This window comes from Neomonachus schauinslandi, chromosome 2, assembly GCF_002201575.2.
Source record: "Neomonachus schauinslandi chromosome 2, ASM220157v2, whole genome shotgun sequence".
Taxonomy (NCBI): Eukaryota; Metazoa; Chordata; class Mammalia; order Carnivora; family Phocidae; genus Neomonachus; species Neomonachus schauinslandi.
This window is the reverse complement of record NC_058404.1, coordinates 50,525,695-50,538,681: the sequence shown is the minus strand read 5'-3', so window position 1 is coordinate 50,538,681 and position 12,987 is coordinate 50,525,695. Positions and strand designations below refer to the sequence as shown.

The 12,987-nt window shown below is 35.2% G+C and overlaps 1 protein-coding gene across 5 annotated transcripts in view; it reads right to left on the bottom strand.

Moving 5' to 3' along the window:
• HMBOX1 (homeobox containing 1) overlaps nt 1–12,987 on the bottom strand; it is a 185,245-nt gene that overhangs the window by 36,175 nt on the left and 136,083 nt on the right. For all 5 annotated transcript variants that reach the window (XM_021698797.1, XM_021698798.1, XM_021698800.1 and 2 more), the window contains one exon: nt 7,621–7,774. In XM_021698797.1, coding sequence (XP_021554472.1) covers nt 7,621–7,774 — 154 coding nt within the window. The remainder of the gene's footprint in view (nt 1–7,620; nt 7,775–12,987) is intronic.

Sequence of the window (12,987 nt, the reverse complement as noted above, 5' to 3'; positions counted from 1 at the left end):
CTACATGCCAACAAATTAGGCAATCTGGAAGAAATGGATGCATTCCTAGAGACATATAAACTACCAAAACAAACAGGAAGGAAGAGAAAACCTGAATAGACCCATAACCAGCAAGGAAATTGAAGCAATAATCAAAAATCTCCCAAAACACAAGAGTCCAAGGCTGGATGGCTTCCCAGGGGGAATTCCACCAAACATTAAAAGAAGAACTAATACCTATTCTTCGGAAGCTGTTTCAAAAAATAGAAACGGAAGGAAAACTTCCAAACTCTATGAGGCCAGCATTAGACCCCACCAAAAAGGAGAATTACAGACCAATATCCCTGATGAACATGGATGCAAAAATTCTCACCAAGATACTAGCCAGTAGGATCCAACAGTACATTAAAAGGATTATTCACCATGACCAAGTGGGATTTATACCTGGGCTGAAAGGGTAGTTCAACATCTGCAAATCAATCAATATAATACACTACATATATAATAGAAAGGACAAGAACCATATGATCCTCTCAATAGATGCAGAAAAAGCATTTGACAAAGTACAGCATCCTCTCTTGATTAAAACTCTTCAGTTTTATCCAGTATAAGGATAGAGGGAACATACCTCAAAATCATAAAAGCCATATACAAAAAGCCCACAGCAAATATCATTCTCAATGGGGAAAAACTGAGAGCTTTTCCTCTAAGGTCAGGAACACAGCAGGGATGTCCACTATCACCACTGTTGTTCAACATAGCACTAGAAGTCCTAGCCTCAACAATCAGACAACATAAAGAAGCAAAGAAGTAGTCAAACTCTTACTCTTTGCAGATGACACGATACTCTACGTGGAAAACCCAAAAGACTCCACCCCCCAATTGCTAGAACTCATACAGGAATTCAGCAAAGTGGGAGTATATAAAATCAATGCACAGAAATCAGTTGCATTTTTATACATTAACAATGAGACAGAAGAAAGAGAAATTAAGAAGTCAATCCCATTTACAATTGCACCCAAAACCATAAGATGCCTAGGAATAAATCTAACCAAAGAGGCAAAGAATCTGTACTCAGAAAACTATAGAACACTCATGGAAGAAGACACAAAGAAATGGAAAAACACTCCATGCTCATGGATTGGAAGAACAAATATTGTGAAAATGTCTATGCTACCTAGAGCAATATGCACATTCATTGAAATCCCTATCAAAATACCATCAACATTTTGCACAGAGCTGGAACAAATAATCCTAAAATTTGTATGGAACTAGAAAGGACCCTGAATAGCCAAAGCAATCTTCAAAAAGAAAACCAAAGCTGGTGGCATCACAATTCCAGACTTCAAGCTCTATTACAAAGCTGTAATCATCAAGACAGTATGGTACTGGCACAAAAACAGACAAATACATCAATGGAACAGAATAGAGAGCCCAGAAATTGACCCTCAACTCTATGGTCAACTAATCTTCGACAAAGCAGGAAAGAATGTCTAATAGAAAAAAGATAGTTTCTTCAACAAATGGTGGGAAAATTGGACAGCCACATGCAGAAGAATGAAACTGGACCATTTCCTTACACCACACACAAAAATAGACTCAAAATGGTTGAAAGACCTAAATGTGAGACAGGAATCCATCAGAATCCTTGAGGAGAACACAGGCAGCAACCTCTTTGACCTCAGCCGCAGCAACTTCTTCCTAGAAACATCGCCAAAGGCAAGGGAAGCAAGGGCAAAAATGAACTATTGGGACTTCATCAAGATAAAAAGCTTTTGCACAGCAAAGGAAACAGTCAACAAAACCAAAGACAACCGACAGAATGGGAGAAGATATTTGCAAATGACATATCAGATAAAGGGCTAGTATCCAAAATCTATAAAGAACTTATCAAACTCAACACCCAAAGAACAAATAAGCCAATCAAGAAATGGACAGAAGATATGAAGAGACTTTTCTCCAAAGAAGACATCCAAATGCCAACAGACACATGAAAATATGCTCAACATCACTCAGCATCAAGGAAATACAATTCAAAACCGCAATGAGATACCATCTCACACCAGTCATAATGTCTAAAATGAACAAGTCAGGAAATGACAGATAGTGGTGAGGATGCAGAGAAAGGGGAACCCTCTTACACTGTTGGTTGGAATGCAAGCTGGTGCAGCCACTTTGGAAAACAGTATGGAAGTTCCTGAAAAAGTTGAAAATAGAGCTATCCTATGACCCAGCAATTGCACTAGTAGGTATTTATCCCAAAGATACAAATGTTGTGATCTGAAGGGGCACCTGCACCCTAATGTCTATAGCAACAATGTCCACAATAGCCCAGATGTCCATCGACAGATGAATGGATAAAGAAGACGTGATACACACACACACACACACACACACACACACACACACACACACACTGGAATACTACTCAGCCATAAAAAATGAAATCTTGTCATTTGCAATGATGTGGATAGAAGTAGAGGGTATTATGCTAAGCAAAATAAGTCAATCAGAGAAAGACAATTATCATATGATTTCATATGTGGAATTTAAGAAACAAAATAGAGGCTCATAGGAGAAGAGAGGAAAAAAATAAAACAAGATGAAATCAGAGAGGGAGACAAAGCATAAGAGACTCTTAATCACCGGAAACAAATTGAGGGCTGCTGGAGGGGAGGTGGGTGAGGGGATGGGGTAACTGTGTGATAGACATTAAGGAAGGCACATGATGTTATGTATGGTGATTAACAATAAAAAAATTTTTAAAAAGGAGGGCACGTGATGTGATGAGCACTGGGTGTTATATAAGACTGATGAATCACGGACCTCTACCTCTGAAATTAATAATACATTACACGTTAATTGAATTTAAATTTTAAAAATTCAATAAATAAATAAATAAATAAATAAAATGTCAGGGGCAAAAAACAAAAATATTTGGAAACCATGTATTTTATAAGGGACTTGTACCTAGAACATATAAAGAAAACTTACAATTCAATATAAAGACAAATAACCCAACTTTAAAAATGAGCAAATGATCTGAATAGACATTTTTCCAAAGATGAAACAGAAATAGCCAATAAGCATATAAAAAGATATTCAACACCATTGGTTAGGGAAACGCAAATCAAAACCACAATGAGAATCTACTTTTGCACACACTAAGAAGATTAGAATCAGTAAGACAGCAATATAAAGTGCTGGTGAGAAATTGGAACCATCATATCGTGCTCGATGGAATGTAAGGGTACATATGCTTTGGAAACTGTTTGGCAGTTTTTCAAAAGGCTAAACACAGTCACCATATGACCCAGCAATTCCACTAGTACACAAATTTCATTGATGGCAGCATTATTGATAATAGCTAAAAAGAGGAAACAACCCCAAATGTCCAACAACTGATGAATGAATGAATAAAATATGCCATACCTTTAAAATGGACCATTATTTGGCAACAAAAAGAAATGCAATACTGAAATGACCTACAACATGGATGGACCTCGAAAACATTATACTAAGTGAAAGAAGTGAGTCACAAACAGCCACATTTGTATGATTCCATTCATATGAAATGTCCAGACTGGGCATATCTATATACAGGGAAAGCAGATTAATGGTTATGTAGGGTTGGGGAGGATGGGGGAAAAAGGAGTGACTGCTACTGGGTACAAGAGTTTTTTGGGGGGTGAAGAGAATATTCTAAAACTGATTGTGGTGAAGCACTGAATTGTACATTTTAATTAGGTGAATCGTATCTCAATGAGGCTGTTATTAAAAGAATACAATCCAGATAAATTTCTATATGCACAAACATACACAAGATTATAGTGTTTTACTTAGTTATTTTATATCTGTTTTACACTGAAAAACTTGATTCGTAATAACACTACGATTATCTTACCTATATCTGTATCTATACAAATAAAAATAGTACCTGAGTAACAATATTAATATTACCAACACTAGTAAAAGGTAAGGTTTTTTTGTAGTTCTTTTTATTCCTAAACTGTATCCCATCAAGAAGCATAGTCAAAATACTGTATTATAAAGTTATTTGATACAGCTCATGAATGTTTAGGTCACACTTTTGTTTCATTTTAGTTATTTTTAGGGGTTACCTTCCCCCCATTTCAACCTAATTTTGTTTTATAATTACATAAAATATTTACATGGTTAAAATGTGAAAACATGGTATATTTAGATAAGTCAAGCTTCTATTCTTGCCCCCTCCAATCTGTTTTTTTTTTCTCTTCTCCTATTGGTAACCATTTTATTTTATGGCATATTCCTTCATCTTAAAACAAATTATAAGCAAATACATAAATACATAAATGATAGCCTACTATATACAACTGACACTTTTTTTTAACATTATATTCTGAAGATCACTGTATATAAAAAAGTATTCATTCCAATGGATACAAAAATGCAAAAAAGCCTTACAAAATATTTAATAGTGATAGTACAGAAGGACACAGTATGATTTTCATTCTGTAGAAAGGAAAGTTCATTCCTTTTGCTGCTGCATGGCACTCTATTATTTGAACTTGGGCATCCAACGTATGGATTTACTGTAATTTATTCACCCAGTCCACTACCAACAGACACGTAGGTTGTATTCAATATTTTGATATTATTGCGAACAGGGTTGCTATATTTATACTTTTGTCAGTTTATCTCTGGGATAATTTACTAGAAGTGAGAATGCTGAGTCAAAGGGCAAATCCATGGGTAACTGTCTCCAATACTGTCAAATTCCTGTCCATGGAAGTTGTTACATTTTGCATTCCCACAAGCAATGTATGAGAGTACCCATTTCCCTACAGCTCAATCAATAAAAAAACGTTATGGAACTTTTGGATTTTTGCCAATGTGATAGGAGAAGAATAATGTCTCAGTATAATTTTAATATGAATTTCCCTTACTACGAGTTAAATTGAACATCCTTTTATATGTTTAAGAGGCACTTGCATTTGTTTTTCTGCTGTTATCTTTAGTTTTCTATAGAGTTGGTGGTCTTCTCTCTCTTTTAAAAGTTCATATATCAGGGATAATAATATGCAGCAAATATCTTTTCCAATTTTTTTTTTTACTTTGTTCACAGTTTTTTTCTCCCCTAAGTTTTTCTTTTAATGTATGTAACCAAATTTATCAATCCTTTCCCATATTTTGGATTTTGAGTCCTAGTTAGGAAAAATTTCATCATTTCCAGGGTACCTGTATTTTCTTCTATTATTTTATATGAGTTCATTTTTTTGATTCATTTGAAATTTGTCTTGGTGTAGGGTATGAAGAATGAATAATTTCTGACATACTAATATGCTTGAGTAAGCCTAGTACTTGCTGGCTTTACAGTCTGTACATATATATTTATTCACCTATTCAGTGTACTGCAAAATGAAAAACATCACGCATTGCTCTGAGGCCAGGGAATTTTATATACCATGTTAGAAAATAAAAAGTTCCACTTTCACAGAATGAAATCATACCGTGATCTACTGCTATTAAATACCCTGAGAGGCTCTTGCATTTTTGCAACTACTGGAATAAACCACATACTTTCTTACTGGTTGTGCCAAGTAAGATAAAATTAAACCAAAGATAACCAATTCCTGGATTAATGACATTTATTAATTAAAACTAAGGTTAAAATTAAGATTAAATGGGAGTTTTACACAGGGTAAGTGCTCATTATCTTTTTTTTTTTTTTTTTAAGTGCGCTTAAAAAATGTGGGGCTGGGCTTGAACTCACAACCCTGAGATCAAGGCTGGAGCCAAGACCCAGAGTCAGATGCTTAACCAACTGAGCCACCTAGGCACCCCTCAGTATCTTTGTAACTGAAATTTGATCAGTGTGATTCTATGGGTAGTTTCTGTTGCTTTGAAAAAAAAAAAATAACTGCAAAGCTTGCAAGGTTCAATTTTGTAAATGCATTAGGAATATCACCTACCATTATTAATATTATCAATTTTAACATTAATCTTTTCCTCATACTGACATTATGTGATAAATGTATATTGGTATCTTCATGAAAAAATTAAATGGCTGAATCAGTAGCAAAATTAGAACTTACACCAACTAGAAACTAATACCAAAGCTTATTTTGTTACGCAGAGGAAAATGTATAATGCTACAAATAATTTAAGTTTGATATTATTTAAATTCATGTCTATTATGTGGTAAGTTCTGAGGAAATTTTTTGAAAGAATCAAAGTTTCTAGATGAGAAAAATAAAGCAGACTGTAAATGTCAGGGCTCTGGGACGAAAAAAATCTCACTCTTCTACTTTAACTGCTCAAGCATATAAGGATTCGTTATTTAATGAATGGCCTCTACTGGAATTTCAATAAAGCGAATAAGGAAAGCAACATATGATAACATCAATGAATAATCTACAGTCTCATTTTGCCTACTTTAAGCAAACTTTTTAATTTCAACCCAAGAATAAAAACCAAGTCCTCAACTTTGGCATTTTCAATCTCCCTCTATTTCAGATAGTGATGTCTAATGAGCTGGGAGATAATCAGAAAAGAGGCAGAAAGAGAGATGGCAAAAGTCCTGGATGACATATGGTTCACTACTGGCTACTGAAAAACTTCATTTTATAGATGAAGAAGTTACTGCTCAGAGTTTGTGACCTGGACAAAGTTGCACAGCTGGTTAAATGGCAAAGCCAAACCCAGGTTTCAGGTCTTTAACTGAGTCAAATGCTCTTTACAGTTTGCCATTCGACTGGTTAGATTAGATAATTGGGAAAAAAAAAGTGAAGCTGGTTCAATGTAAATATGTATTCTATGTCAGTTTAGAAGTTAAACCCAGTTTTAAACATTCAATTCCATTCTTTCTCATTATTTAAATTATTGAGAAATCTCAATATGAAAATTCAATTGTTTTTACCTTTGCCTAATATATTCTTTTTCTCTATATTTAATCTTAGGAAGTAAATACTTTTCTAATGGAAAACATTACCTTATTGAATATAAAACTCTCCATTGAAACAAAATTCCATACACATTACTTATAGGTAGGAGACTAAAAGGATAATTCTACTACAGGATCTACCCTATAGATACTGAACATTTAATAATCATATTTAATTAATTTATACCATTTCAGATATGAAAACTGAAGCTAAGGTCTAATTCCAGTCTAAAACATACTGAGTACTTACTATGGACCAGATACTGGTGCTGCAGTCTGAAGATAAATTACCAAACTGAAGTAAAAACATGTATTTCTAACCTTTGGGACTAAGCTCATTTAAGCCATACTCCTGAGTGAAAGAAGTAAAATCTCAGCAGCCTCCTATATAAGTATTCAATATTTTTTATGAAAATAAGACTTTGAAGAGTGTTTACAAAATACAATATAAAGATTTAAATTTTAAAAATTCTACTAGTTCCTGAAATTATTGAGATTATTAAGTTATATTCATAGATGCTAACTCCAATTTTATGACTTCTCAATGGTAAGATCATCTTATTTCAATAATATAGCATTTATAATACTCCAAAATACATTTAGAGATAGAACCTAGATCCCAAATTACTTGTCTGAAATGAAAGCTGTCCAAATCTATCTGAGGATTCTCTCTTTCCTAAGGTTGGGAGATTGCTTATGGGAAAGGACACGTGTACCTTTCCATGACAGCCAGGCACTCCTTTCTCCAGGTAAATCGACTCCCTCGCCGTAGTCGGAAGGTGCCAGATGTGGCAGAGACCGGGGGAGGTGTTTGTCTCCACTCTGGGTCCTCTATTGGAATGGGGGCTGGTCTCATACTTAGTGTAGCCCCTGAAATAAACAAGACATTTTTAGCAAATATCTTGCAATTTATTAAAATCAATGACAAATATAACCATGAACTCAACAGTTTTTGTCCTTCCATTGGAACTTGCAAGCCAAATACACCTGATATTTACATTTTTTAAAAAATCTCCTGGGCCTCTCTCATAGTGCCTGCCCCATGCCAATGCTAACTGTTGCCGTGAAACCATTGCCTAGCCTCTGTGCCACAGGCTACAGGCACTGAAGCAGTTTGTACTGTGGGGGAAAAACAATTTGACCCAAACAAAAATCCAAAGGGACAAAACTCTTCCTTAAAAAGTTTATCATTAATTACTTTAAAATGTCATTTTTGGGGGGGGGGTCACTTGTCTTTTATCTTTGTTTGTGTCATTTTTTGAAACAAAGCCCTAAATCTATCTCTTTAGGGGAAAAGGGAAGTATGGTCTTTGGACCAATGACAACTTAATCAGAGTCTCTTCTGAAAAATCTTTCTTGAAATTTCTGACAGTTTAATCTTTTGAACAATACACACTATATCATCAGAACCTTTCATTACCACTCAAAGGACTCTTGTTATTGAGGAAATGGAGCCCTTAAATGTATGCAGGTAGGAGATGAATTTAAAATAACCCTACTTGTTGTAAATTCTTAAAGAAAAAAAGTCAAATACAGCATCAAAGACAGTAAGGTAGTATTCGACATGATTTTAGTCTACTAGTTAATCAGATCTCCATAGTTCTACTATGTGTTAAAGCTATATTGTTTTCTCTTACCACTTGAATGTAATAAAACCAATGGGGGAAAATGTAATTGGGATATTTTATTAATTTCGACTAGCCTTTTCTCAAACAATGAACTGCTGATGATGCATGTATTCATTAGTTCACCATTTATCAAGGGGGGGGGGTCCCTTTCTTTTGGCTTGTTCTAGGTTAGAAGCCAGAAAAAAACAAAACAAAACAAACCCAAAAAACAAAAACAAAAAACCCAACATTGTCTCTGACCTCTGTAGAGTTACTTCAAAGAAGTTAAATATAACTTGGTATGTGTTCATAAAGTTCAATCCCTGGATCTCCCATTGTTCCTTCATTCTTTTTTTTTTTTTTAATTTTTTTTTTAAGATTTTATTTTTGACAGAGAGAGCGAGCGAGCACAAGCAGGGGGAAGTGGGAAAGGGAGAAGCAGGCTTCCCGTGGAGCAGGGAGCCCGATGCGGGGCTCGATCCCAGGACCCTGGGACCATGACCTGACCTGAAGGCAGACGGTTAACCGACTGAGCCAGCCTGGCACCCCTCCTTCATTCTTTATACTGTTAAATTCATCTTCCCAAAGCATAATTATGATCATAGCATGCCACTGACCAAAAGCCTTCAAAAAGTTCCCACTGCCTATGGAATAAAATACAAACTCTTAATATAGCCCTAGAAAGACTGGTTAGAAATTGTTAGAATTATGTGGAATAATGCACATATTAATAAATACATATTTATTTCTTCATAACAAGAATCATACTTTATTGTACCTTGTAATTAATAACTTGGATAGTATTTCTACTTTACTACATGCAGATCTCTTTGTAGATCCCCCTTAATAGCTACATATTTATAATATGTATTACAGAGGCCCAATATTTTAACCAATCCTGATTTTCCTCTCCAAACCTGTTGTTTTGTAGCCCTTCCCATCTGAGTAAATGATATCCCTATTCTTCAAATTGCTTGGCTCAAAGTTCTCAGATTCATCTTTGACCTCTCTATTTCTCCCATATACCATATATCTAGTCCATAGCAAACACTGTCAATTTTATCTTCAAAGAATCAGATCAACTTATATTACTTTAACTAGTTTTAGAATAAGCCAGCATCATCTCTCCAAAGCATAACTTCCTGGGAAAGGTTCCAAAGATGGCCCTTCATAATAAGTCACACCTCCTGGTAATCATGCCCTTGAATTCTAAGCTGGTCCTATGACATGTTTTGACAACAGAAAATGGAAACAGTTCGAGGCTAGATCATAAGACCCTTTGCAGCTTCTAACTACATCTTCTACAATGCTGGTTCTGGGGGAAGTCAGTTGCCATATTAAGAAGTATGACTAACCTGAGACTATGATATTGTAAGGAAGCCCAAGCTAGCCACATGGGGTGAAAGATGCCCAGCCAGCCCCCAGGTGGCCACAGTTGAGGAAAAAAAAGCCATTCTGGGTATTCCAGTCGCAGCAGACACCATGTACAGAACTGTATAACCCAGCAGACAGGGAGAAATAAGGCCCTAAGCATACAGTACCAATACAGCCATGTGGTAGTCAGCCCCCAAGGTTCCAAAGGATCCCTGCCTCCTAGTATTCACCTGTTGTGTAGTCTCTTCCCATATTATATACCAGGATGAGTCTGTGTGACCAATAACATATGGAAGAAGTGATATTATGTCATTTCTGACATTATAGAATACACCATGGTGTCTGTCTTAGCAGATCTATCTCTTAGATCACTTGCTCAGGGGAAAAAGAGCTGCCAAGTTGTAAGGACACTCAGGGAGCCCAAGTGAGAGAACGTGAAATCCCTGGCAAAGGGCAGGAAGGAAACTGGGACCTGCCAACACTCAATGGTAGTGGTCAGTGGCAGACTGTCTAGCTGGCTGACAGCTCGACTCATGAGAACTCTGAGCAGAACCATTTAAGCTAAGCCACTCCTGGATTCCTGACCCACAGAAATTGTAAGATAATAAATGTTTGTTGTTTTTAAAACAGCTGCTCAGTTGTAGGGTAATCTGTTGCACAATAACATAAAACAAATATAAGACATTATAAGCATCTCCAGTTATTTTCCCACATTCCCCAACATGAGTATTAGGAGTATTACTAATTATTCACATTTATAAATTTGGCAGGCAAAAAAATTTCCTTTAATATAGAGATTTCACTATTAGTAAGAATGAGCCTCTTTTCTCGTTTACTGAACTAAAAAATATATATCTTTTCTTGTGAATTTATATCTTTTGTCTTTTCTTTTGAGTTACTCTTCTTATTGGTGTGTTGAAACAATGCCAATTGCTAGTCACACAGATTGCAACTTTTTTCCCAGTTTGTCATTCGTCTTTTATCTTTACTTATGGTGAGCTTTCTGGTTTAAATCTTATGTAGGCACATTTGTCAACCTCTTCTTTTGTGGTCAAAATGTTTTGTATCATTCAGAATATTTTTATAGTTTTCTTACTGTTTAAACCCCTAATAGATATATGATTTCCTGTTGTGTGTGATGTAAAGTAAATATTTAACTTCTTCCTCAAACGGACAAGCATGTCATCACACAATGCTTTAGAGATTCATGGCTTAAATGTATGACAGACTATGTCCGGCTGCCATATAAATAAAGTTTTACTGGAACATAGCCATACTCATTCATTTACATGTTAAATCTATATCAAAGTTTTACATTTACATTACATTTGCATCAAAGTTAAAGTTTAGGCATAAGGAAAAAATATAGGGTTGGAGGGTTTCAAAGTCTTTGTTTTGGTACTTTTCTGCATGCCTGCAGTGACTTCAACATAACAAGGGCTCTGGAATCTACCTAAGTTACATTATGTAAATTTTGTTCAACAGCCATAAGAGGTCCAAAGCAGAGCCAAGCAGCTATCATGAACAAGACAGAGGTAAAAACAGACTGGGCAAGGCAGTAGGTCCTCTCATCCAAAGTCTGGCTTCTGGTAAAAGGATAGTTTTAGGGTTTCAGTGGATGAAGGATAGGGAATAGGTCAGTAAATTATAATTAGTAGGCTACATTGTAACTATGGCATGTTTTCTTAGTTGAGTGATAAATGGGTATAAATAAAACAAAGAATACAAAGAGTCTTAATCATGAGACTGAAGAAAACAAATTAACTGATAATAGTTCTTTCTTGGTATTGGGGTTTATTGATCATGTAACTATGCTTCTTTATAATATTCTGTATTATCCAATTTTTCTATACAAAGGAAATTTAGGTGAAATAAATTACTTTAAAAGAAATCAAGACAACTTATGCACAGATGGGTGGAAACTCAATAATTTCAAACTTGTAAACATACTGAATTTGAAACATAATATTATCACATTACTTTTGAGGGTTTTTCTTCTTGCTCCTTTTTCTTTTTCAATGTAGCAGTATTTAAAAATAGCACAAGCAGCATTCTGGAACACTCCAATAAACACAGATTTGTTCTAGAAACCTTAGTTAATCTTGCTCTAGTCAAAGTGGATGGAGAGCAATGAATAACCCAAGAATGGGTTCAAAATTATAGACTGACAGAAAAATACAAAGATACTAGAATGCAGGAACAATGTAATTTTAAACCCCTCTGAAGTGAAATACGGGATTTCTGGATTGGCTAAAGAACCCACTTTTTTTTCCTTACAGGAAATGTGTTACCTATTTTCTTTACAGAAAAATTTTTTTTCTGTCTTGTATCTGGGCTCTCATTAAGAACAAAATTTTGCACATTTATCTAGCAACTCTAAACCCAGGAGAAAAAAAAGTCTTTTCCTAATTTGCTGATAGAATTTTAAATTTTGATAAATGTTCTCTTTGTATAGATGATAATTTTCTTATCAGGTTTACTTCTGAGTGAGTCTTTGCCAGTCAACTAATAGAGTATGACTATAAGCATGTCATTACTATCCCATTCACAGAAACTAGCTTTTCCAAAAGTAATTTCTCATCATCCCCTATGTCACACACATGATTTCCCTGAGGCTCTGACACCCTGCAATAGTAAAGGGAGGAGGCACTACTTCTGATCTCCAAATTTACTTCATGTGCTTGCTATATGAGCCTCCTGGCAAACTTTACTTGTTTAATTTAGAAATAGGCAGAATCAGTGCCATGAGCCAAGAGGAACTCAGCAAACCCTGTCTGCTATAGTAATGTTTAAATTAGACAAGGGAAAAGACTGCTGAGCTTAATGTGATTAAATAAAAGGGTTTCTGATGTCAACCATGCTGAATTTAGTACCCGCTTCTTTTAAAAAATAGGCATTTTCTTGTAAATGTTTTCATAAGAAACAAGATAAAATGTATTTGATCAGTTTCCATAAGTCTATTTTATTCATACTCCCTGGCAGGCTTTGGGGTATGCTGGGAAATTCTAATGATGGGTCTGTTTATCAGAGAACTACAATATATCTATATCTTTTGGATTATCAGTAAAAATAACCTAAATATCACTCTATTATTTTTCTTGC